Here is a 26990-nt window from a genome sequence, read left to right on the forward strand (position 1 = left end):
AAAAAAAAAAATTTATATATAAAAAAATCTTGTGGTCCTATAAAACATAAATGCCTGCTACTAGGAATTGGAAGGGTCATAATCCTACTGAGGTAAGCAACAGCAGAGGCTTTTGTCTGAAAAAAGTCAGCTAGCTGTATATATAAAGTGCTCAGTAAAAAAAAAGTTAAGAAAAAGCAGGGTAAAAACAGTTAAATCACAGGTAACTAAGTTGACAGGCCTATCCCCCACAACCAAAGAAATCACAATTATTTAGATAGTAGAAGCAGGTAAATTTGAAAGCCCAGCTGAGAATTTTAACCACTTGAAAGGAAAAAATTATGTGCGGTAAACAGACATTTCACTACCGTAAGTTTGACTGATGATAAGCTCTGCATTTCTTTCCCTTTCCTATTTGGCTATGTTGTCCATTTGCTCCTCCTTTCTCCTACTATTTATTCTCCCCTTCTCAACAATTATCTACCTCAACTTTTATTATTTGATTAATTCTACTGGGCTACAACTTGCACAGCCTTCCAGGATCCAAGAGGTCATGCTCCTATGCAAAAGGTCTACTTTTGGCTCTCAGAAGTAGTCTGCTCAATAACAACAAGGTTTGAAGAGTAGATCTTAAAGACAAAAATATCCCCCCCTTCCCCCACCAAAACTCACACAAACCAAAACCAAACAAACCCCAAACCAATAACAAACACCACCACCCCACTCCACTGTCCCACTCCCTCCCCCCCGCCCCCCCAAAAGGAGGTAGTGGTAGGGAACCTGAAGAAATATAAATAAATCACATCTAACTGTCCAGTTTTGTTAATGATTTTCAGCAATATTAAGTTACAGGCAGTTCTGTAGTGAAGAAAAGCTATCTCACTGACACAGTTTTTCTTACGTGCTGCAGTGAGAACATGAGGGATTCTCTAAACCCACTGATAAACTAACCAATCTAAGAAGAATTTTGCTTGAGGTACGCCAAACAAGTTATGTCATCCACACCTATGGGGAGAAGTTGTATATGGAGTATTGCAGCAAAATCCCTTAAATATGACAGCTATTTGAGAAAGAAAAAGCAATTCTTACCCATCGTGAAGGATCACTAATCAAATTAATAAAAAGGGTTGACAATTTCGTCCTCCGGACTTCCTGTGATGTTGCACAAGAAACTGCCATGAAGCATTCAGCACAGGCTTTCCTAACTCCCCACACATTATCAGAGCAGAGCTGGAAAAACCTCGGCAGCTGTGAAGAACACAGTAAGTAAGTTTGCAAGTCTTAACAGGCAGTACTTGTTTCAAAGCAAGTGCTTTTTTCATATTCATTTCCTTCACCTGGTTCTCTGCCCTCATACTCAGATGCATTAGTTTAACATTTGCAAGACAAAGAACACACATTCAGCAGCACCACCGTTCTAATCAGTTGCTCTCGTGTCACTTACAGATACAGATAAGGAAAGTTCACCTATCTGAAGAACAGCAAGAAAGTACTAACTTTCTAACCTGATTTATATATTTAAAAAAATCAAACCCAAAAAACCCAACTCGAAAAATATGATAGGTTTTCTGGGCTTGGAGATAAGACAAAACCTTATCTCTAAACCATTCTTTTAAAGCAGGTAACTTTGAAAGGAACAAAACCATAAATAATACTGGTGCATTAACATTTTACCTATTAGAGATCACTTCAGATTTTTGTAAGATTCTCACTGAAATGCAAAGGAAGAGCAACTTCAGAAAGAAAGAAAACCTTTCTTTTCCACCTAAACTTCTCTTTGTTAGATGTATGATTATCTATCAGCGCTTACCCTACAAAGCAGGACCTGAACTGCATAGAGGAAAAGGGGAATGAGATAAGCACTGCGTTTGGTGCAAGAGAAAACAGGTTTGAACAGAGCAGTGGTTTTACTCATGAAACTAGAGCATTTTGAAGTTGCTCAGGTGCTCGGGTTGTTTGGAAGCGGTAATGGTAAGGACGACACGGTGTACAGAGGGCCAGTGAAGCAAAGACATGCAGATCATCGCATGGCTGCCTTCAATTGCAACAGGCAGAGTGGTAAGAGGCAAGTAATACAATGACTGTTGCTACAGCACTGTTCTCAGTTACTGGTGTTCAGCTGTTCCTACTTTCTGCAGCAAAGTTTTCTGGACTTTGCTTCTGATTTCAAAAAAGCATTTATATTACAAAATGAAGTTTTATCTAAAGCCATTCAGGGTTTTGCCTTTTCTTTTTTATAATCCAAAAAGAGCAGAAAATGGCATTTTCTGTTATGGAAAGAGATCCCCAACTGTCCAGCCACATGTTACTGCTTTCACATAAAATAACCATCACCTTTTATTTCATAGTCTAATTGCACCCTCTACAAAGTTTTAATCCAAATTCATGACATGTATCACTAAGAGGGCATTTGTGTGAGATATCAGTTTGCATCCCCAATTAAGAAACATGCGGGATGTAAATCTGCACAATACTTCATTATCAAATGGCTTGAATCACACAGTACCTAGGAAAAATCCAGTAAATGCCGCAAGAACACAGGAAATGCCCCGAGGGTCACCCGAGGCCTTCCTGTCCCAATACCACATCTGCAAAAGGCTGCAGAGCCTCTTGTTGAAGTTGTGCCTGCATTTATACTCTCTCCATGTCAGTCGCTCCCTAATTCATGGCACTGACTCATCAACCTCCTCTGGCCATCCAGGAGCTCACCATCCACATCCCAAGGGGACAAAGCTTGAAGAAGGGTCCCAGCAACTCTCAGGCCGATTTCTGCTCCCTAGCCCTGTCACATCTCCAAGCCTAGCAACATCCACCAGCTCCCCTGGACACATCAGGGGAATGGGGGCCACTGTTAAGGATCCTTTGCTCACTGCTCCGTCCAGTTCCCTGCTCTTCCATTTTGAATTTGTATCTCTTCCCTTTACTTCACTTGCTACTGCCCAGACTCATTTATTTTCTCTGCCTTCCTTTCTCTAGAGGGCTGTGAGGCTTTGTTAGAGTCAGGAAAACTGCCTTTAAAAGAGTAAATCAATGAACAGCAACATTAAGTGATGCGGTTCAAAGAGAACACGTAAGTGTCACCATTTCCAGCAGTCTATACCTGCCCATACTCCTCCTGTATCTGCAATCTCTCATTGCATTTATGGACATTAGAAGACATGCTCCTGCCTACATCTTGCCTAATGTATTTTTGAACTTGGAAATACTCTCTGCCTCCACAGGCCGAGGTATTTTCTTCAATCTGCTTTAAACCCTTCTCCCAGTTCTAGAATTGAGTACCCCTTAGCTCTAGACTCTGTGACTTGGCAAGTAAGAGTTCTGTATTCATAGTAACTGCCTTCAAGGTTTTGTAAACGTCAATCACAACCTCACGTCAGCAAAACTGAAGAGTTACAACTTTTTCAGTCTCTCCTTAATAAGGGAATGTAGCAGTTGCCTAATAATTTCAGTTGCCCTTCTTCCATACCTTGTCCAGCTCCACTACTGACTTGTATTAAAAAGAAAAATCCTTCAAGAAATGGCTTACCAGCATTTCTTCAGTGGCTTGCTGCCCAACCACACTGCAGATATCTCCAAAATTGGCTGCACATACCTTGCAGACAAAATGCAAGAAATAATCACTAAGTCCATAGTTTTAATATAGCAAACAAAATCAAAGGAAAAAAAATAAACAGCCTTTAAAACCATAGAAACAGGTCTCAGTGCAAACTCAGTATCAGCTACTTCCCCATTCCATCAGTTCCCACAGTTTAAAAAAAACTTAAAATTGTTTTCTTCACCTCAAGCTTAAACAGCCTTTTCTAAACACGAAAGAACCACCCCAGAACTTAAGCGAAAGGGAAGGAGGATAAAATGCGTTCAGAGTGCTGTCAAATGAAAGAATACAAGCAGTTATCAAGGAAAACAGGCTACGCAACAGTGAGGTGAAACCAAAACACAGCCTCAGCACCTAAATACCATGATGGAGTACTGGTTTATTTCATCTTAATGAGCATCTTTAATTCCATCTATGCACAGAGATACGAGCTCAGGTGGCTGATGCTGTATCAGTTACAGTTGGTTCACACTTTCGTGGCTACCTACACAATAAGGACAAGCAGACTCTTTCTTTGTTTCTGACAATAAAGGTAGGGACTCTGGAAAAAAAACTCAGCATCAAATATAAAAATCTGTGGAAATGTGAGCTACAACGAAACCCCATAGCTTTCACTTACACATATCACAAATGAGATCTAATGGGAAAAAGTCATTTAGTCAAATGCAAGTTCCAAGTTCATGACGTTCCTTTCAGAGATAATCCAGACCAGATGCTATCTGACAGCTCATACCTTACGAACATGAAACATTCTGCAGTCACAGCACATCTCGCAAAACCTAGGAAGAACAAGTCTTTCCGTGATGTCCTTTCCCACCATGGAGGCCATTTTGCACATTATCTAAGGGTAAGACAGACACTAATCAGGGATGCCTGCACAACACACAATTCCGTGTCAGTTAAGCAGAGGCTTTTTATGTTTACTTTTCATTCTGATGCACATAATGTTATTGAAAAGTGTGAAAAATATTGAAAAAAAAATCCCTATCTTGAATGGAAAAGGTTTGGCCACTTCTGCAAAAAGCTTTTTTTTTTTTTCTTTTTACTTACCCCCTCCCCCCCGTGATGATGTAACACATCTGTAGAAGACATTGGTCTTTCACCAAACTAAATCAAATTCCTAACTAATGGAGATAACTGAACTCTCAGAAATTACTCTCATATCTTACGAAACAGACTTACACACAAAAAAAAAGAAAAACCAGACAAGATTCTTTCAGTAATCCAATACTTAACAAATATATATATTTACAGTTAACAGAAAATTATTGACAATACGCTTAAGTGACTTCAACTTCTGTATGATTTAAAAATCAATTGCAACACTGCATATTGTGCATATGCAACTCCCTAACATAGAACTACTGAAAAAGCATACCATACCAAAGAAAGTGACAACTTTTCCCTTTAACTGCTCTTTTGTTCTGATTTTTACTGAAACTTTCAAAAAAAGAAAGTAATCTAAAAGAATTTTATGTTTAACTTTCCTAATCATGTCAGTAGAACTATTTAAATTCTTTTTCCTATAATAACAAATCATTATTTTTCTAACGTCCAGGGGGTCGGTGAGTTACAGAAACCTTTGTCAAATTTCAATATCTTCAAAACAATGAAGACAGGTAAAACAATTTTGCTTTAAATTTTATTCCCTTATGTATTTGTAAGCTTCTTCAAGAAGTACTAGAAATTTGCTGCCAAATGCAATAGTGCCCAGTCTGCTTACAGTTTATGAGTCCAGTCACATTATGAAAGTAAAATATTAAATGAGGTCTCTCTCAAGCAAAAAGAAAGAAAAAAAAATCACCTAGCAAAAAGCACCAACATAAATTGCAAAAATTCAAGCGAAATATAAGGGTATACATCTTCTGCCATTTCTCCTTTTTAAATTAACTTACTAATTTGCTTACTATTTTAATTCAACACATAATAATTTTTAATTATTAAGGTTGTGTCTAATGCAAAAAAGAAAACCATCAACCATCCATGAGTTAATCAACTCAAGTGCTTATTATTTTGTCCAATAAAACAAAACAAAATTAAAACAGAGAACAGACATACAGCAAAGACCAACAGAATTCAAGCATTAAAGATTTTCCACTGATGGAAATTTTCCACATATGCTATTTAAACTTCCATAAAACAAACAAATCTGAAAAAAAAAAGCCCACAATAGCAGGTGCTTTAGGAGTCAATAAAATTAATCCCCTGCACTGTCTTCTCCAGCTGGGTTTTTCTTTACAGTATATATAAGCTATTGAATTTAAATCTAACCTTGACTGTAACGCAGCATGGAAAAAGTTACAGATTATTTATGGATAGGAATATAATTTTCTTCTCTTTAATACCACATCGATGTGCGACTTGGAAACAAATCACCACCACTGCAATATCAAGCACTCAAGCAAACTTTATACTGTGTGATTTGGTATTGCTGTTACTTACAGCCACGGCTTCTGTCTTCACATCATCGTTGCTGTCTGGAGCTGTCAGATCTATCAGAACAGGGCATACTTTGGTCTCCACATCATACCTCTCTATGAGTTCTTGCTCCAACAGAACTAACAATGCTGCCTGGCTTGTTTTTCTTACCTATCATCAAAAGACAAAAATTGAACCAAGGAATTCAAACAGAGGTTTTTTAGTTTTTAAGTATGTGTCCTGTGTTTTGCAAGCTGTACCTATATACTGCCACACGCCTATACTAATTGCACTCGGCGAGAGGATAAGTGCTCCAAAAGCACTTTTGCAAATGCTTCATGTTTGAAACAAATTATATTTGAACCCAAGAACACCTGCATATTGTGAACTAAGGCAATGCTGTTATAAAAGTGTCCACCTACATACTTCCCAAAACACAGGACAATGTCAAAAAAAGTTGTCAAGGCAAAGCTCATGCAATACATAAAGAACAGCAGCACAACTAATGGGGAGTAACAAAAGTCCTAAGGAATGTGAATTTTATTAAACAAATCCTCTTTTTCTGAGATTAAGAAGTGTGGCTGACAATGAATAACTGTGTCAATTTCAAATGTATTTGAAACTCCAAGAGACAAGTTTGCTTAGACCCATCTAGAAAAAAAAAGATGACTGTCAAAAATGAGATAAACATTAATAATTGACTTCATACACAGCTAACCCTTGCCTCTGAAAAAAAGTAATTTCATCAGAAATGAAAACATTACATACAGCAAGAGTCTACATATTGCAATGCAGCAATTTTGAAAACACCTTCGAGATCTTTGTTTCGGAGCAAACCAGCCAAATGAACTATGGAGTATCAACAGAGGTTAAGACCATGAAAAGAATCGCTGAATCGGCTAGCAAGAGAGTATCAAGCAGAAGAATGGTTGTTGCATTATACATGAATTAGCAAAACAACAACTAAGAAAGAGAGGTTTGGGTACCTATTATTAATTATGGAAAATCTGGAAAATGCAAGGGAAAAAAAAGTGACAAATTCAAAGGCCTAAAATACTTAAAATAACCTATCACCTAGGATTAGTCTAGTCTGAGATGATGTGGATAAGCCTAAAGAAAGCCTTAGGCAAGCTAACTCATACATGCAGAGAAACAAACCACACAAATTCAATCCAAAAGTTTTATTGGATTGATATACAAATAACTGGTCATGAAGGTACACAACGGCGTAAAAAATTTGAATTATACCAAGGAGTCAGTTTTTCATGACTACTGTTCCTTTTAGTCAGAATTCGAATTATGCAAGCTTATCAAAATGACTGATTTTGTCCATAAGAATACAACACCAGATGAAAGGCCCCAAATCAGAACAGATCACTTTAGATGAAAAAATGTTGGAAATTTTCTTTTAATTAAAGTTCAGAGTGTCATGTATTTCATGTCCATTCAAAATCTTTTTACACCAAAATACTACACACTTGCACGATGCTGAATTATTTAAGTTTAGCATCACACCAGGTATATTCAACTAGCTAATAAACTATTTGTAAAAGACACTTACCTGGTTATTCTGGTCTGCGAGGTATCGTACCACAATAGGCAGTAAGTATTTGGAAAAAGCATATGGGATTGAAGGTCTGTTTTCTTGACAGAACATAGCAATATGAGGCACCTGTTCCATCAGTTCTGCCCGCACTGTAGGCTCTGTCAGGGTCAAAATAAAACCAAAAAAGTCACAATAAATGTTTACCAGCATACTGCCAGATACTGTCAGAATAAGCTTGTTACAGTCCTATACAAAGTATGTTCTTAGGTGTTCATGTCAGCATGTTTATGTCAAGCTTCATTTTGACAAGCACCATCTTTTTGCAAAACCAGGTACAGCTACACTCTGTACTGCTAAACTACTAAAAAGGCGGTTCGCACATTCTTAGTAAAAAAAACAAGAGGAGGTATAAGAGAGCAAGCCACCAAACATTATGTGTACCAGAATCTGTCTGAACTCCCTACGAGCCTCACTTACTTCAAAGCAGCCTGCTAAGCAGAAAGCCAACCCAAAATGGGCACCACTATGAGAAGAAACGAACTGAGGGGGACTCCTGGCCACAGCCTCCCACGCAGGAAAGATCCCACCGAGGAGGACAGCCAGCCATAGCCATAGATGCTCCATTTAATTCTTTGCTTTTTAAGGCTACTGATATTTTCATCAAATGGAATTGGTCCTGCATTTTTCCAGTTGCTTCTGTTAAACCTTTCAGGTACGTTTTTCATCAAAAGTTGGTGACTATTTAAAACATATTTCATCCACTTTTTAAATTCAGAAAATGGTGCACTGCTTGAACTAATCCTAATCCCCGCAGAACACGCACATCTATTTGGGGGATGAGAGGAGACGCAAGAAAAGAAATATAAGCATGTATTAAATTTCAACTATTAAAAAAACAGCTTCAATTTAAGAAGTAGGTCATTATCACATGCCTGATAGTCCACTTTTCCACGGAAAAAAAATATAGTTTTAGAACTAAGTATTTCTGTCCTTTCAGAATTTGCCAACATCTGTCGTTACTATTAGAGAACTGATTACATATAAAAACACAGAACGAAAACCCATCAATTACTCTCAAGTTACAGTAATTTGATTTACAATATTTTAAATAAGACGATGTATACTGTTCACAGGATACACATGCCTGACTAAATTTTTACCTATGAATTGTTCAGGTAAAACTTAACGGTATGGAATTAACATGATACACTAAAAATACAACCTTTTGTTAAACAGAAGCATGTAACTTGCATTGTATTTAACATGGCCAATGCACATAGTACTTGGGGCAGGAAGAAATCAACTAAAGTAGGTCAGCTGTTTTGAAAACTAAAGTTAGCAAAACCATCTATTTTCTTCCTACTTTGAATTCTGGTCCTCTTTCCTGACAAGGCCTAGCTGCTTCTTCTAAGAGGCCTTGAAAACACCCTCCATTTGCGCCCGCCCAGCAGCCGACAGAGCACAGCAACTAGAAATTGCAGAGTCCTTCCTCGCTGAGCACCTTTTGAGATGGTGAAAGCCATCACCACTGCAGACAGATGGTACACAGCCCCTCTCCCAGGGGCAACTCTTTTGAAAAGGGATGCAGCTGGGGAGCCGAGCAGAGTGAGGAACCACCAGGCTGGGCAAGGAGGGATGGAGGGCTGAGAGGTGTGTGACAAAGGAGGTAAGACTAGCGAGAAAAGGGAAGGGAGACTGGAACTTGCTGGACAAGAAACTGGAACCAGGGCCCAATGTAAGGGCTGGAGGGACTCACTCCCACCTTTCCCATACGGCTGCTATTTCAAGGCATGCCCACGACATGATCTATGGGCACAAGAGACTTATGTCACAACCCTTATCACTAGGATCTCATTCTCACTTCTGAGGACTCCTGCCTCATTTCTTGCAGCAGACAGAAGACGACTTGGGGCAGAGGGGGCGGTGGCAGTGCAGAGGTAAGGGAGAGCAAGGAAGATAAATTTGGCTGAGGCTGCATGTTTGCCACCAGTGCTTCTTAAACCGTTTCCAAATTTGCTTCAGGCAGTTCCCACCCTCCCAAACTTGCAGCTTCCATTATGCCAAAGCAACTCCTCAGACAGCTAGACAACAAACCGTATCAAATAAGCGATCTGGCTGACACCGCTTTTGCCACCCTACAGCAGCATGATTAAACAGCAAGAAGTGGCACTTGGATTGGTTTCCAGGTGCAGTCACACATTTCCTTCAAGGAGCAGAACTATTTGATCATGGAATCAAGCAAGTGATAAGTGGTAACAGAGTATGCTGGGACTGCTGACTGTGATATTACCATCAAAATAGAGTGAAAGAAGCAAAATGCTGAGAAACCCAATTTTTTCCTTTGCCTAGCATGAAGCTATACAAAATGCTCAAGCCAGACACTTCACAGAGTAACTGCAAAACTACTCATTTGATTGCAGTCCAAACTCGGTGTCTTCACTGCTGAAGAAATACCACCACGGCAAACAAAGCCAACAAGAGCTCTGTATTAAGCATATCAAGAGCTACGCATAAAGCTTCAGACACTAGGCACTCAAAACGGGCAGATTGTTTTGACTTTGATACCTCTACAGTTTGCCTACCCAGTGGTAAAGTAACGGCAACACTCTCTTTCCCCAAATTGACTAGGTTTGCGGTGAAGTTGAAGTCATAAATTTCCTTACGAAGCACTCCAGTAGGAGAGCAATGAGTATCAAAAACATAAGATGCTTTTTCTCCAGAACGGTGTTCATCTATTATGCAGCACTTCAGAGAGTGGCCACACTGCCTGACAATACTGAAGAGCTGCTCACATGAAGTCAGCCCCCTTCCTCCTGAGCTTTGGCTTTGTGAGGAACAGAGACAGATGAGAAGATGATGCAATTAAAGATTTGAAAAAATCATGCCCAGGAGTGAATTAGAACTGTAAAGTCCCCTTAGTTCTCACATTCCCTAACTTCTAAGTGCATGGCTCTGTGATCTTAGTAAGGTCAGTTCAAAATAACAAACAAACCAGCACCGTGTACGTAACTGGCTGTGTAACACACCACCGTAATTCACTATCAAAAAGGCATTTGTGCTGTTCTGGGGAATTACTGCTGCTAGGCAAGAACCTGAACCTTAAGCTTACCAATTTAGTAAGAGCTCAATTCTTCCAAACACTGAAGCATATGTTCCAGTGTGTACTGGATACAGCCTAATCGGGTTACAGTAGAGCTTTCTTGTGCATTATGTTTCCCAAACACCCAAGCAACAGTGCCAAAAAATTTCCACTAAAAGATACAGCACTTGCTCATTCTCTTCATCTGTTCCTCCACTTTGTCTTCAGCTTAGACAGGTTGCAGCTCCAAATACAGATTCCAGCAGGCTTCAATATATGACAGTGTCTGCCATTTCAGTTTAAACTTTTCTATTGTTTATAACCAAATTTATGGTTTGGTCATCAACACAGTGAACAAAGCATGGCAGCATCAGTTAAAATTATTACACACTGCTTCTTAAAGCAAAAGCTCATCCAGCTGCGGAATACATCTGTATTACATATTTTTTTGCACTGTACAATACTGTCAGGACCAAGCTTTCACACAGTATAAACGAAGTCTGGGTGGAGAATTTTGCTTCACATCGAGACTGAAAGTTTCTATTTTAGGCACTCTGGAAAATCACTGTGTACAATTAGGTTCTCCATAACATTCACCTGGAACAGTAATTTTTACGTTTGGCAGAGGAAGCACTTTTAAAATCTGCTCTTTTCAAATTATCTCCTGAAGGTACAAGTCTATGCTTTAAAGCAGCAGGCTACTAGAAAAAAAGGTGCAACTTGTCAAAACAAAAAAATTTGAAAATAAATATTAATATAAAAAATTGGATCTCAGAAGCAAACTTATAGTTGTTGTTCTCATTCATTAGCGCTTTATTTCATTCTATCAGGTCTTGTGTATTCACAGAATCATAGAACGGTTTGGTTGGAAGGGACCTTAAAGCCCATCCCGTTCCAACCCCCTGCCATGGGCAGGGACACCTTCCACCAGACCAGGTTGCTCACAGCCCCATCCAACCTGGCCTGGAACACTTCCAGGGACGGGGCACGCACAGCTTCTCTGGGAAACCTGTGCCAGTGCCCCACCACCCTCACCATGAAGAATTTCTTCCTTGTATCTCATCTAAATCTGCCCCCTTCCAGTTTAAAGCCATTGCCCCTTGTCCTATCACTACAGGCCCTTGTAAAAAGTCCCTCCCCAGCTTTCTTGTCGGCCCCTTTAGGTACTAGAAGGCTGCTAGATACAAAAGTATACTGAATTGAGTTTTAGAAATCAAGAAAAACTAAGAGAATGACAGAAGCAAGTGAAGATAGACTTCCATTTCTTCTGTTTGTGAAATAACTTTGAAAAGAAGTTGCCAGAATAAAATGACACAGTTCTACCTCTCTTGATTTCCAGACCACATGAAACCAGGAACACACTCCAATCAACATCTCCAGAACCTGGTCAGACTTTGATCTGCACACACCAACCTTCAGTTTTAGCTATTTCACAAATCACCATTTAAATCAACATCCCAAACTAACTCCAAAATCATAGAAGTAATTAACTGTTCCTTCCTCACCCATGAAAAAACATCTAGGTTTCCCCCTAGAATTTGACACCATCTCTCTTGTAAGCAAAGTGCCAGCATACTCATCTAGCTACTCCTAGCACATACACTTAGCTTTCCTATATAAATGTGTAATGTTTATTCCAGCCCTGCTGAGGCTTCAGTTCACTCTGTATTCCACTTCAGCTATGAGAAAATAAAGCACCACTGTTAGCTGAATACTGGAAATTAAAAGGGGGTTACTGCAGAGCTGCACAGTATAATGCCAACTAATTGCTCCAGAACAGTTATTTATAAATGAAGTAATTATTCCACAGCCAGCTCACAACTAGATTTATTTCACAATAACTTACCCTGCAACAACATACAGTATTTAGAAGAAATTCTGCAAAGCTTTCATTATCCCAAAATGACCGTTCTGGAATACAAGCAGCAGTCAATTTCCCCTACATTTGTGAGGGGCTGTAAGGTTTCTGTGTTTTAAAAGTGTATATGAAGAACAGCTACTGGTGATGTTAATGCTGCTTTAACTGACAATTTTGATGAATGTTTTGAGTACACCCGAATACTAATAATATTAATAATTGTTCTTATTAAGGGTTGTGAGTAAGAAGTAAAGGTGTAAGTGCATAGTTTTGCATTTACAGTTTCATTCTTTTTAAAAAAAAATTTTAGTGAAAGGCAAATGAAGGTATTGATTTATATGTGCTAGAGAGAAACAAGCAGCGTAGAAAACACTGTATAGATCCCCATTTCCGTATTCAGCCTGAACATAAGGTCCACAGCATACTAAGATACCAATCTGCCAATGGCATGGCAATAGTATCGGATTTGTATATACGTCTATTCTCAAACTGAATGTCATTTGCATGATCAAAGACAAAGTTTAAATAAATTCTACAGTTTATCAACTAAAGCTTTATCTATCCCCATTTTTCCCCAATATAATTTTCCCTTCTCCTCTTTTTCCCTTCTAGTGTCATCCATATTTTCCCTTTCAATTTCTCTCATTTCCTGTTTCATCTGTTCCTCCGACTTTCCTTCCTTTTTCGAAGACAAAATAAAATTTAGGCAAGTGAAAATACATTGTAACCAGAGCCTGTCCCTTTTAGCTTAGGAGTCCATCAGAAAGACTGACGTGTCTGATGTGCGTGCCGCTTCAGTAGTCAGGTTCTTTCCTCTTACTAACTAGACACAGACTTCATTACTGACTGGCAGAAGGAGGAGCGAAATACAGAGTAAAGAGAGAGGGTAAAGTCACCGTTAGTCATTCATCAGATGCATAGAGAGATAAAAGAGATCACATCAAGCAAAGGAAAAAGTTCTTAGTGTGGGAGAGGAGGTATGGAAAATCCTGAAACACGAAGATGCAGGAGAGGAGAAAACACAAGTGGAGCTACTGACAGCTGGGAAAGGCAAATATTAGCATTGCCATTAATATTGCTTACATATGAAGATTTTGTTAAATGAAATGCTATAACACGTGCTATTCGACAGGTATTGTTGGCATCTCTCACTACACCAACAGCAGTAATTGGACTTACTAGCATAGGTTAAGCACTAACATAGGTTAAGCACGCTATTAAGTAATTAAGGTTGTGAGGCCATCCACTTTAAGCCTGATTATACAGCTTCAAAACTTAATGACAAATTAGTCTAATTGGTTTTAAAATCAGTTTGTTTTACAAACTGCATTCACAACTGATTCTATGCAGTAAAGAGGCTACTTTTCATTCGGGAGAAAAAAAAATTCTAGTTGGTTATATTCAAACAAATGAGCACCAATCCTCCAGGAAGTCACTTTCTCTTTCCCCATCATTTCTTTAGAAAGATACCTATATGTATCTGTGTCATAGTACACTAAAATACCACCTGTATTTTAGAAATGAAGATACAGACTCTCCCTCTAAAAGAACCTGCAGAAAATAAGTTTCAAAGCTTCTGGTGCCCCTTGCAAGCACACTGAGCAGAATGCCAAGGATGCAATAATTCTGGCTGAGGCTAACTTTCAAAGCCAGTTAGTTGTATTTGTGAGCACAATGAGGAAGCCTTGTATCATATAAGCAATTCACAAGCTGGTATCAAAAAAAAAAGTTTGAATGATACTGATTTACTCAAGTGAAAAAGACAGACATAAGGCCCTTGTTCAAGCTCACATAAGTCTGTGCCTAGTCTACATTTGAGAATGAAGAAGGCCAAGCTGTTTTAACACAAAGATAAGCATTTTACCTCTAACAGGGAAATTAACATTTGCCAAACACTGAGCTTCTATGCCAAACTGCTTCTTGGCTTCTATAGGTTCAAAGACACCATAAACACTTCTAAGTGGGAAGCCATACCTAAGATCCCTCAAGAAGCAGAGAAACTACAAAGTGCTGAAACAGCAGATTTGAAAGCAATACAAGGTTATCTCAGTTGTAACTACTCTAGGGAACTCACTACCAAAGACAGTAGGGAAGTCCAGAGTTCAGAAGGACTGAAAAAAACACAAACCCCACAGCAAAATCACAGACTTAGCAGTAACACCCAGCTACAGCAATGAAGACAAACACTGAAGAAAATAAGCCTTCCAAACAACTGAGATTTGGAGAAAAAGTTAATTCAGCAAGTAAGGGGGCTGGAGGCAGCATATTATTCCCCAACTGCCCCTAACGGGTTTCCCCCACTGGAACGGCCACTCTGTGCTCCATACAGCAGGATGCGACAGCAGGGCACAGCAATGCCCGTGTTCCATCAGCACTGGTAGCAGCTCCTTTCCCATATCACCTGAAGTGGGTATTTTTTCCCCAGTAGAAACATGCTAGTGATCTTAAGGCTGAAAAACCACATGTAACCTGGAACTAATTCATTAGAAAGAGTCCAAATCGCCCTGTCAGGAGAAGACTCGCTTTGTATCAGTTGTATGTGCAGTTGGGCAACAGTAGCCAGAATTCTCCTTCACAAAATACATTTCACTACAACTCACTGTCTGTCCACTCGCAACCCGTATGCTGGTTGTTGACAGATGTTAAAACATCACTTAGCTTTCTTTAGGTATAGCCAATACTTCATTCTCTGCCCCCCGCCCCCCCAAGAAACTCCCATAAATTAGTAATGTTAATAAGACACTACTCAAAGAGTCCAACTGAGTTCCCACTAAAAGCTATTTCTTTGAGAAATTTTTGTCAATCTTTTTTTAAAAATAGTTTTAGAACTGATATTTGCCTTTGCCATGATGCCTCAAAAAATGTAGGTTTTGGCTAGCCAGTTGGTACATCAAGATCCGTGTCACTCATACCAAACCATAGCCTCATGATTTTTTGTGCCTTCCATCCTACAATCATATATTTGGACCCAGATCTTTTTTCTAGTAAAGATTAGTTTTTATTTCACATTAATGCACTGTTTAGCAAAACAGAGATAACATTAAGCTTCTTAAAGTGTTATCACAGTACATGAACAATAAAAATAATTATTGTCTTGAAATTCTCTTGCTTTCAAACACAGAAATGGCTGTCTCATTGCAGCCTCAGCTTATTAAAAAAAAAACCAAACCAACCAACCAGCGCATGCTAAAAAAAAAGACCCTACACAAAACAAATTAAAAAAAACCAACAAACACCACACAACACCAAAACAAATCCAACCCTAAGAAAAACATAAACCTGTTTCCTTTTCAAGCAAAGACCACATCTGAAAAACATCAGCCCAACTACAGGACTTGTGAAGTTGCAAGGTTATTACCAGGACAGAGGACTGCTTAGGCAGCTTCAGGACAGCTGGTATTCCTAGTTCACTGCTGTACCTATATTGTAGGTAACACCAGCAGTAACACAAAGAGAGCATGGATATTGTGTACCCCAGCTACATTCTGCAATTCAAACCTCATTATACAAACTACTGCGAAAAAAAAAGTACCTCGCTTTCGGTGACTTGATTTGACAAGGGAATTCAAATACCTCCAAATGTTAAAAAAAAAAAAAAAGGCATAAGACTAATGAGTATCACCTATTAGAAACAAGAAGACCTGTACACAGTTTAGTTTGACTTCCCAACAGTTTGTTTTTATGTTTATTTATTTATGCATTTAAACATGAAGGCTTGACTCCAGGATGGCTCTAACCATACAGATATGTGCCTCTAGCCAAGCAAGCCAAAATGCACAGATAGTTTTATAATGTTTCCTTATTCCAAATTCAGGGGTTTTTTTTGTTTGTTTTACAGAACAAATTGGAAGAAAACATCATAAATGGAAAAAAGCATCAGAGAAAAATGAAAAACAAGTCTAGTAATAGCAACCTTAAAAAAAAAAAAAATCAACAAAACAAAACCCCAAAACAAAAAGTGAACAAAAACCACTGTCCTGCAGTTTGAGTAACAGTCAAGCACATATATTAAAAAGGTACAAAGCAGATCTAGTTCCCTAATGAATTTTCACATGGTTTAAGACACAAAGATATTCTAATAATTTGTCTTACAGAAACAGGCCAAGTCCAATACTGCAACTGCTCAAGGCACGAAACTCACAGTTAAGTTTGCAGAAATTTGATTTGTGGGGCAGCTGCAGAATCCAGTGCTACTAGTTTGGCAGATCTGAGACAGCTTCTACTACTCAGGAAAAGCCTGAAATGCTGCTTTTACTGACCCTGAGAAAATATCAACCCTGACTTAAGAATGTACTCCACCCTTGTTAAAGGAAACAAATTGATTTGAGCTCAACTCTTGGCTTCCATTACATTTCCACCCAAACCGACTTCAATTTGACACACTCAGTTGGTCACCCGTGACAAGCCTAAGGCTACAAAGCTGCTGCACAAGGTCATTTTTCCCTGCACACATCTGTCCTATTTTCCAAACGTGAAATGAAGGTTCAGAAAATTTCTGATGCTCAAAACTGTCAACGTGATCACACAAACAAGCACTGTATATACAGATTTCAGAAGCAGAGCTTTGCTAGGAAAGCACTCTAGAAACAGTAGCACACCACTGTTCTCAATTAATGACACATTTAATCTTAAATGAATAGTGACTTTTTTTTCCTCTTAAGGAATCCGTGGAGAGGTACTCAATACAATTATGTAATGCCTACAACAGGCTATTATTCCTGGCTAAACAAGGACATTCCCTCAGAAAAACAAAAACATGCATTTTAAACAAAGACAGTAATGACAGAATAACAGAAATGAGCAGAATACCTTTTTACCCTTGGAAAGCATTATGTCCTGCAATTCCGGAAGAAGGAGAAAAACTAACAGACAACAAACAGAAGAAACATTTCTTCTCATACCAGATTTAATACAAGTTTCTCTCCATAGCACTCCTACAATGACAAAAGAATGAACTTCAGATCTTCTCTGATGTTTTGCTGCTAAAGCCTTCCTTCTTCCTTCTGGTGCTTCAACTGTATCAGCTATGTCGAAATCTATGTTAATTCCTTCTAGAGCACCTTCAGCCTGGAATTTTGTTGCAGCTCTGTTCACACCATTTTCCACTCCCCCAACACTTTTTAAGCACTCCTTTTCTTTCACATCTGTTTTTTACTATTCTCCTGCTTCTGCCTTTTATTCCAAGACATAGTCTCAATACATTCATAAGCAAAAGCCCCTCTGTATCTACAGAGCCCTTCTACTCATTACTTATATCTGCATCTTGCTCACCAGTTCCTGCTGCCTCTTATCTTCACAAATGGTTGCCCAAAAGGGACCAAGGGAACAACGTCAGCATTTAAAATCTATCAAAACTAATGGGAGTTTTGCACAGATGTTTTGCAAAATTCTTTTCAAGGCAAGAAATTAATCTTTGTCTACGAATCTAAAATAATCACGTAGATCTGCTGAGTAGCCGAAGTACATAACAAATGTTATGCAAAAATGTACTGATGGAAAGCGGTAATCCTACATTTTGAAGGGGCTTAATTCTGTTGAGGAAAATAGTAAGGAAAAACTCATCTTTGGGGGGATGATTTAGTGAAATGAAATTTTACAGTATTTTATTACATTTGCAGAAGTGTAGTTTGAATATTGAAGATGAGAAAGAGCAAATCAGCTCTGTGCTGAAAACAGGTTCAACATTTCTGACTTTCCCTCAATAACCCAGTAAAATGTTTAATGCTACCTACCTGAATCATCAGCTAATCTGCTGATTCTCTCCAACACAGCAATACAGTCTCTCTCATCATCACTGACTTCTTTCAAAGTGTCCAGCAAACTTCGAGCCACCATTTGCCTAGTTTACAAGAAAGATTAAAAATTAGCATTATTTGTGTTCAGATACACAGCCAAAAAGTTGTGCAATCATGCAAGTTTCTTAAATCAAACAGTAAAATTCTACACAGATTCACATTTAACTCAGTAAATTTACTTAGTCCTGCTTTGGGAATTCTTGATTCTGATACCTGGCATAATCTTAAAGAGCAGATAACTTTAAATGTAACACTGAAAGTATCCCTTTGGTTTTACAAGGACAAGAGAAACCAGCCACAAAGATAAAAAAACAGTAGTCATCTGTCAAGTGGGCAAACAGGAGCTGAATGTTTAGGAAGTCAGTGTCAGCCTTCCATCCTCACCTCTGAATTCCCTAACTTGTTCCATACAAAGCAAGACAACACCACTATTGTCAGAACGGTTTCAAACAGAATTATGAACTTATTTCACAAAAACATGAACACTCAAGCTGAAGATTTCCATACCGAGTGACATTTAGAAGCTGAACTTCATTCAAATGCTATACAGAGCAATGGGTATATACCGTGAAAAGAAAGTCTACTAGCCCATGTGTGCCTGGGATGTACATTAAGCAAAGTAGAAAATGAAACATTAAGAAAATAGTAAACAAGTCAGAATCAACTCAAGTACTACTTCTAAGGCTCAAGAAATGATAATTTGTCAGTGACAAGACATTGTCAAATTTGGGTTTTTGTCCTCTAACATTCCCTTGCAACCTATGTTACAAAGTCATACCCATCAGTTACCTGTAGAGCCCTAAACATTGAGTTTTTAAACAATGCAGCTGGCAATGTGTGGTAATCAACCTTTCTCATTAACAACAGCCTGCAATGGTATGACTCTTTTTTCACCCTTTTGGGCAACGTGGGTTGAACATCAGTTCAGAGAGCTAGCAGGATGATCCCAACAGCAGAATGGGCCAAGGAATAGTGTCCAACACGCTGCTAGCTCTTGTACTGCCCCAGAGCAAGTTATCAAAATGCTGAAGCAGAAAGTGTCAAGTGACAGATATTTCCACAACTGACTGACGGAAACACTGTTAGGATGTGGCCTAGATAGAAGCACTGTTGACAAACAGCAGTGCTGTAGATAAGAGCAGAAGCATAGCTAAACTTGATCATGTTCACTACAAACAGTGAATGGGAGCAATGGTCACAAACTGGTAAGAAACAGACGGTTACATTCCTAGTGTACAGGGGAAGCTTGAGAACTTTACAATTCCATGCAACTGGAGAAACGCAGTAGGTATCCATGAATTCCCAAAGCTAAGCAGATACTTCTGTTTCCTCAAACTGAAAATCAATAATTTAAATGTTTCACACTGTCCACTTGCAAAACTATCTTAAACTAAACTGTTTTGGATTACAGATGAACAAAACTCTCTAAAAAACAAACTTCAAAAAACTCTTTGCCTTTAACAAATTTCCTCTCCTTCACTCTTTTCAACATGGCAGAAGTGCAACATCTCCCAGCAGAGATCTTGATACGCAATTGGAAGTTCAGCTACCAAAATCCTAATGGACGGAAACAGACTACATGACACACTAACCTAGAAGCAGAGTTGACTCGGTCTTTTAAAGGGCTGGACACCTCTGAAAAGAGAAGAGGAACAGATGAAGCGTATTTCATAACCCAGCCTGCCTGGATGCATGTGTCTCCTACATATTAAACATAATCTTGGAAAGTGAGAGACAAGTCAACTGACTCACTGAGCTGGTCTCAGCAAGTAAGGAACCACAACAAACAGCACTACATCCCATCTGGGTCCTGGGGACTATGGAATGGCCTCCTACTATGCTTGGAGTTTTGACAAGACTCTTGTCTCCTCATAGAGCTTTGTTAGCAGCATCCTCAACTGTGGTGGCCAGATCCCACAGTAAGCCTTTGCTAGTTCCTGCGAGTTGGACAGATGGCTACACAGAAGTATAAGCTGTAAGCTGAAGGCCACAAACCTTCTGCTCAAGAGGAGGAGATGAAAACACAAATCCTAACCTGAAGTAGATAAGACTTATTTATTAAATCCACTCAAAGCTAAGAAGGGACATTCAACTTTTTCTCTGGACTAAACGTAGAAGATGGCCCCCACCTGCATCTGGGTGGTATTTCCCTCTTTGGCTTGTAAAGGAATCAATGGATTTACTTTTACATTTAGCAGATTCTGGTCAAAAGCATTACAACAAAAGACAACAGGGCAAACTAAGCTCACTTTAGAAAAATCTAACTGGGTAGGCAGCCAGTAATGATGGGGTAATCTCTTAACTCCATCCATCCAGTGTTCTGGGAGATGACATCCACTCATGTCTTCCAAACGTTACGGGCACTGATGTAGTTCTGCCACTATCCCCAACAATCTGCCAAAATTATTCTTCTGCCTCCAAGGCGCAAACACAGGACAGAGCTAAACCTACCTCGCATTTGCCACAGGCTGAGAGCTAGCATGCAGGCAACTAATGCAGAATGACTTGGGCCCTGCAAGCTCACACTTTAATGTGCTCTGCTTATGGGAGAGTAGAGAGTAAGCAAGGGTCCCTGGTGCCCTGTCTAGCAGTCTGACCTTCCTTCTCACACAAGCACTGGCGGTCGAGCTACAAAAAGCCTACAACAGAGGACTGCAATGAACTATCAATGCATCGCAGTATAACATAAGGCAAGCGGTAGCTTGCCAAGCGACTTGCCAGGTGAGTACCAGGCAAGCATTTGTGAAACTGTAACAGAGCTCTGAAGGATGACCTGTCTGGTCAAGACACAGACCAAACAACAAAAATAGGTGGACATGCTTCATGCTCAAGAGGCAAGGAGATACTTCCTGTGACAGGGAAAAAGAGGAGGAGGAGGTTTCCTTTAGGGATAATGACAGCACGTCCCCATAAACTGCATTCTAACAGGGAATCAGAATACTTCAAGCACATATGTGACAGAAATGACTCCACCAACATTAATGATGACAATGTAAGTGATTTCAATGGCATGTGCTCTGTTACTACACATTATTCCCAGTTATCAGGGCATGATTTGGGACTAGGATTGATGCTTTCTTGCCATTCCTCTCCTGTCACTGGCTTGGGTTTGTGTAGCGCTTGCCTCTAATGAGATACCAAGCTCCACTAAGAAATTCTCCTTTGCACATTCCCAATGCCAGCAGCGTCATCCTCATTGGAACAATTAATAGGACTGCATCTTCTTGCCCATTCAGTCCGATCTCGTACTCGATTCCTGCAGGTCCAAAGAGACTTTCGCTAGCTGCTCTGGCAAGTGAAGCTTCAAATCAATAACCCTACAGCTGTGAACTCTCAAAGAAAATGATTTATTCACCGTATGACTGCCACCTAAGCAGCAATGCATCTATGTATCCATTAAATAGCTACAGGTCAAAGAAAGGGCAGAGGTCAAAGGCCAGAATGTAGCATGCAGTACAAGCCCTTCAGCTATTACATGCAGAAGTGGAGGATAATTAGCAAAGTTCAAGTTTTCATGAGCATGCATGGGGAGAGCTTGTCCAGTGGTAGAAAAACCAATAGTTAGGATATCTTGTAGGCACACTTCACTGCAATTAGCAGCAGGATAAGACACGGACAGATTACCAACACCCTGTCTACATGCAGGGGACAGATATTTTCAAGACTGCACGCACGGACATAATTAGGATTTGTGACAATATACTCCGAGAAGAGCTATAAATATCTTCGCTTGGCTCATTCAAACTCCTTCTATACACTACTTTGACCTTATCTGAAACCAATACCAGGAATTCTAAGTGGTATAATTACTGCTTATAATCACCATCATTAGCCCTTCAGTAAATTTCTACAGAATTTAAATGAGTTAATCTGCACAAGGAGTGCATTTAGCTAGTAAGCATACATTAAAAGAAAAAAAAAAGAGAAAGAAAAAGAATATTTTTTTTTATTCGGCCATTTTGCACAACTTCTAAATCAAGATTTGATGACATTTCATGTTTAAATGAATATCAGTAGTAGTAACTTAGCTTGGCACTGTTTTCCCCAAACAATCTCAGAAGATACTCTGAATAAACTCCCAATTTTGAAATCAACATCTTCATACCCTTCTTCAGAAGAAAGGCTAAATACACAGACATACATTCAGTACTGTTGAATTAAGACTTCTCTCAGTGCTTTGGGAAAATTCTGTCCTTTGATAGTTCAGCTTATACCATTTTAGTATACACTTACAAGGTAAACTTTCTCAATCTATGTTGTGAAACTTCAGTATTTATTTGGTATGCACCTATCTGCAAGTTTGTGTGCAAAAGAAGTGATTTGAGGTTTGTTTCATTTTTACTAAATTTTATTCTCTGACGTACAGTGGGCTCAGAAAGATTGAAACATGAAAACAGAGGAAAGGAGAGTTAGAGATTAGGAGAAATAACCTAATTTATCCTAAAATGATGAGAAGTGTCCTAGTCAGAATGAATGCCACTATAGTTTTGCCTGCATGGCTTTGGTATGAGTCTGGCATTTCCTTATTGTCAACACTGAACAAATAACCAAAAAGCAAACGTTTACACGGGGCTAGGCTGCACAGACAGAAGGAAAGTGGGAGAAAAGGGGAGGAAAAAACTGCAGTAGTGGATAACCAAGTTCTCAATTAACTTGTTGGTTATAATCTGATCATACCTAAATGAAAATAAGGCAAGGTAATTTCTTACACTTAAGGTCCTGATAAGATTCTCAACATCCCACCAAACATACTGTCTTAGAGAGGTTTTTGAAACACATTACAGCGGAGGGATAAAAATGGCATTCTTCTGTTTTAGTGGGGGTACCTTCTGCAGGCAAGTTCTAGTTTTTAAATATACAGTAAAATGATGTCCTTGACTCCACTAAAGGGAGTGAAGAACTGGAAAGGCTTATGGTAAAGCCCTTATACATCTAAAAATTTATCGTTACCCTTAATTCCTTGGAAAGAAATTGATTTCTCAGTTCCTGAAACAGAGCCTATCTTCTAAACACTTCTGTTTTCCAGAACCACAAACATGTATTTCAGAATACATCAGATATTCTCCCAAGTGAAAAGCAAAGTACTTCAGAACACAACGAAGCATGGCAAGAGGATAGCTTAAAAACATCTACATCGGTATGTCGATATAGTCTTGATAGCTAAGACTGATCGTAATGATGAATGGGAGTCTGCTGCCAAGATCTGCTTTGGTTAGAAGAGAAAGGGCAACAACAATTCCTCAAAAAGTAGGCTGATCAAAAGGAAGGGCCTGTTGTTCACGAACTACCTTACTATTCGAACAGATCTAACGGTGAGTGTTGTATAGTTCTGAGCCTTCTTAATGAGGAATGGAAGCAAGTCGACGGCAATAAAGCTTAGGAAAATCCACACAGGATTTTTAAAATTAGAAGAGACAAAGGCTATATGCTCCAATCTGCACCAGCAAATGGTTTTTAAAGCAAACAGCAAAAGGGAATCCTCATCCATGCATGCATGCACACGCACCAGTGCTAGCAGACACAAGGAGACCTTGTTTCAGGGTGATGGTCTTGGCTTTCTGCTCGGCATCTACTCTTGCTGCAATATGATATTGGATTATTGAGGCATATGCTAGAAGCGTTTCTCAAATCTAGTCTGGATGCTGCCTCTTCATTAATAAAACCATAACCAGAGTCCCACTTGCCTTGGTTTTCAGATACAAGAGGGGTCATTTATTATAGTATTTGTCAGATTCCCCTCCATTCCCACAGGCTAAGACAACACCTGTGGTGTTCACGAGCAACACTTAAAACAATGAGGATATAGACCATAGCATGCCAAAAATTGTCACACAGCAACTCCTTCCACCATTTGGGAAGCTGTTAAGAGATTCTCTATCTCACTCTCTTTTTTTCAGTTCATCCTGACTAGGTTCTTGTAGTAACTGTTAAAAATCACTTCACTTTAATCATTCAATATAATCACACACTGCAAATATGATACATATGTAGACGACTAACCAGATAGAAATTGATAATAAAAACAAATGCAAAGAGAAATAATACTTTAAATTTAAATATTTTTTAAAAAACCAAACATACCCCTCCCCCCCAAAAAACCCCAACAACACTAAAAGCAAATTCATCCATTTAAAGGGAAAAAAAAAAAAAAAAAAATCTTACCCTATTTTACCCAGGCTTAATGAATATGTTTCAAGGGTTTGGGCATCTATAATTTGAAGCTTCCACACAAATGCAGGTTCAAGGTCACAGAAACAACCAAAACATTACTAACTCAATCATAACAGAAAATAATGTTAAACGACACATAAGTAATTGGATGCAACTATACCAAACTAAGAGACATAAATTGCATTACATTTAAGTTGTTTATTCTTGTCTTTTCCCTATGAAATGCTCCAGTTCATCTGTCTAGCAAAAATCTCTCCAGTTATTCCTGAGACTGACTAATGCTGAATCATCATAAACTGCCTGCAATAGTTATTCATTATCACTTATAGTGATATAACGGCTACTCACAGTTACAGCATCAGAGCCATTAGTGATACCTCCTGTATTTTCTTATGCTACATAACATAGTAGGCCTACAAAAAGAGCTAGGATTAAACAACACATTTATACCAGAAGGAAAAAAAAACATCAAAACAAAAAAACAGAAACCAAGCAAACACAAAAAAAAAACAGAGAAAACTATTGTTACTCTACTCATCTTCCCCTGCAGAAAAGCACAGAATGCATAAAGTTGGACAGCATTGTCAAAAAGATTTCAAGCTTGTGCACACCCCACACGCCTTGCAATCCATACTGAGAGACTCAGAGAGTTTTTTTCTTAAACAGGCAAGTAAAATATTAGGACGACTATTCTTGTTTAAAATTCAAGTCACACAACTTGAGTTTCTGAGTTTGTTCTCTGCCCTACTGGCTTTTATTACATAATTGTCACCTACAGCCCTAAAGGCTCCTCTTCCCTCCCTCCCCATAAATGTCAAACACAAAAAAAACTCTCTCCAGGTTGGCAAATTGCTGATTTCATTTCAAATTGTAAAATACCACAAACTTTGGACTTCAGGAAAACAGAGAACTTTACGATAAGGCATTTCAGAACTAATTTATGCAGGTTATAATAAGAGAAACCATTCTATAATTGTTAGCTTCAGTTCAATCAGAATGCAAACCTTCCAAACAGGTATATGTTCATACACGTACTATGGAATTTTAAGTGCACTTCACATGACTAAAGTTAAGCACAGGGCTAAATCCTTACAGAACTCAGGCCATGAACAACAAAATAGAGGCTAATCTACAGGGCTGTTGATCATAGACTTATCTTCTGCATACTACTGAACTAAGAATTCGACATAAAAGCAAGCATGCTTTATTAAAGATTTACTTGGAGTCCAAACTAAACTACATTAAAATAAAACCTCAATCTTAATATATTTTATACACTTCTGTGATCTTGTAACTGCTTACAATTACAATTAAAATAAATGCTGGTTTTGAATTTCTCCATTCCATTGCAGACTGTCTGTGTGCAGGGGGGGTCTGTCTGAAGTTACTGCTACAATACCTGTGCTTTTAAATGAAACAATCAGCTCAGTGGCACTACAGAAATAAAAAGGGGGAAATGCAGACCACAGTATTAACTGGGTAAAATAAGACTATTTTCAGCAGTTTTTCCTTTTCAAAAACCAGAAGCAGCAATACTCAAACTGTAAAATATGGATGAGGATCCTACAGAACACTTCTTGGGTTCCTCTGGCAAACTACAGTGCTGTTCATTATCTTCTCCTGACCTTTCACGAAGTTATTTTCTTAAAGTCACTCTCCACACAGAGTTATGGATAGAGTTTACTATTATCTTCCAGCCCTGTGTCAACAGGAATGTTAGCATCCACAAAAAAAACCTACAAGGATGCGGTCCAATTAATGAAAAAGTTCAAGAAGTCACCAACTGCAGTAGCTTAAAAAGGTAAGCAAATGTTTTTCTGTTATCATGAATATTTTGCTCTCTGTAAGTAGGGGGAGTATCAGCAAACAGAAGGAAGAGTGGAAACTGAAGAATTTTGTAAAGTTGTTGGGTTTTTAAAAATTATTTATATTTCACGCAAATTAACTTCAATCAGATTTGAATCAGATGAATAGTTTGCATACCATTAGCCAGACAAGACATTTAAAAAGCATACCTGTTAAATATGTTCTCACTTGCAGCGTACTTGTCCAGTCTTCCCAAAGGCGTCAACATTTCATCTTGTGAGACAAAGTCCAGGGCTGAAGGTATAATAATCACATCAGACTCTGAGCTGTAGTCATCCACACCAACTATCAGAGACACCAGAAATATTCCTTATAATCACAGTAGTTTAATACTAAAATGATGTCTGCTGCTGGTCTGAAATACAGAAATCTAGGCAAGGTCCCACTGACAACCTATTTACTAACTGCACGACATCGTTCCCCCTAGCCTTCCCCAACTCCCATAAAGCCTTTTCTATACAAGAGTGATTGATGACGTATAAATCGGACTAAATGGATTTTGAGTAATTTTCTCTAAATTCTCAAATGTGAAATTTCACTAAACATCCAAGGTTCATGATATTTTTACCTGACAAACAGTATTTTTATACCTTATATTTTTGTCAAGCAAATGACTTTTAGCTAATTCTAAATTCAGCTTTTTTGAAGACACATAGATTAAAATCATAGCTGCAGTTCACTCA

The 26990-nt window shown here is 38.7% G+C and overlaps 1 protein-coding gene across 1 annotated transcript in view; it reads right to left on the reverse strand.

The window, feature by feature from the left end:
- LOC104168534 (serine/threonine-protein phosphatase 4 regulatory subunit 1-like) overlaps positions 1-26722 on the reverse strand; it is a gene marked incomplete at its 3' end in the record, with an annotated part of 33057 nt that extends 6335 nt beyond the window's left edge. The window contains exons 1-8 of the mRNA XM_009709150.1: positions 26713-26722; positions 26457-26592; positions 18208-18314; positions 7554-7696; positions 6017-6163; positions 4308-4415; positions 3506-3571; positions 1069-1227 (exon numbers count right to left, since the gene is read on the reverse strand). Of these exons, the coding sequence (XP_009707452.1) occupies positions 1069-1227; positions 3506-3571; positions 4308-4415; positions 6017-6163; positions 7554-7696; positions 18208-18314; positions 26457-26592; positions 26713-26722 (876 nt within the window). The remainder of the gene's footprint in view (positions 1-1068; positions 1228-3505; positions 3572-4307; positions 4416-6016; positions 6164-7553; positions 7697-18207; positions 18315-26456; positions 26593-26712) is intronic.
- Positions 26723-26990: the final 268 nt, after the last annotated feature.

The sequence above is a fragment of the Cariama cristata genome, unplaced genomic scaffold, assembly GCF_000690535.1.
Source record: "Cariama cristata isolate BGI_N322 unplaced genomic scaffold, ASM69053v1 scaffold27061, whole genome shotgun sequence".
Taxonomy (NCBI): Eukaryota; Metazoa; Chordata; class Aves; order Cariamiformes; family Cariamidae; genus Cariama; species Cariama cristata.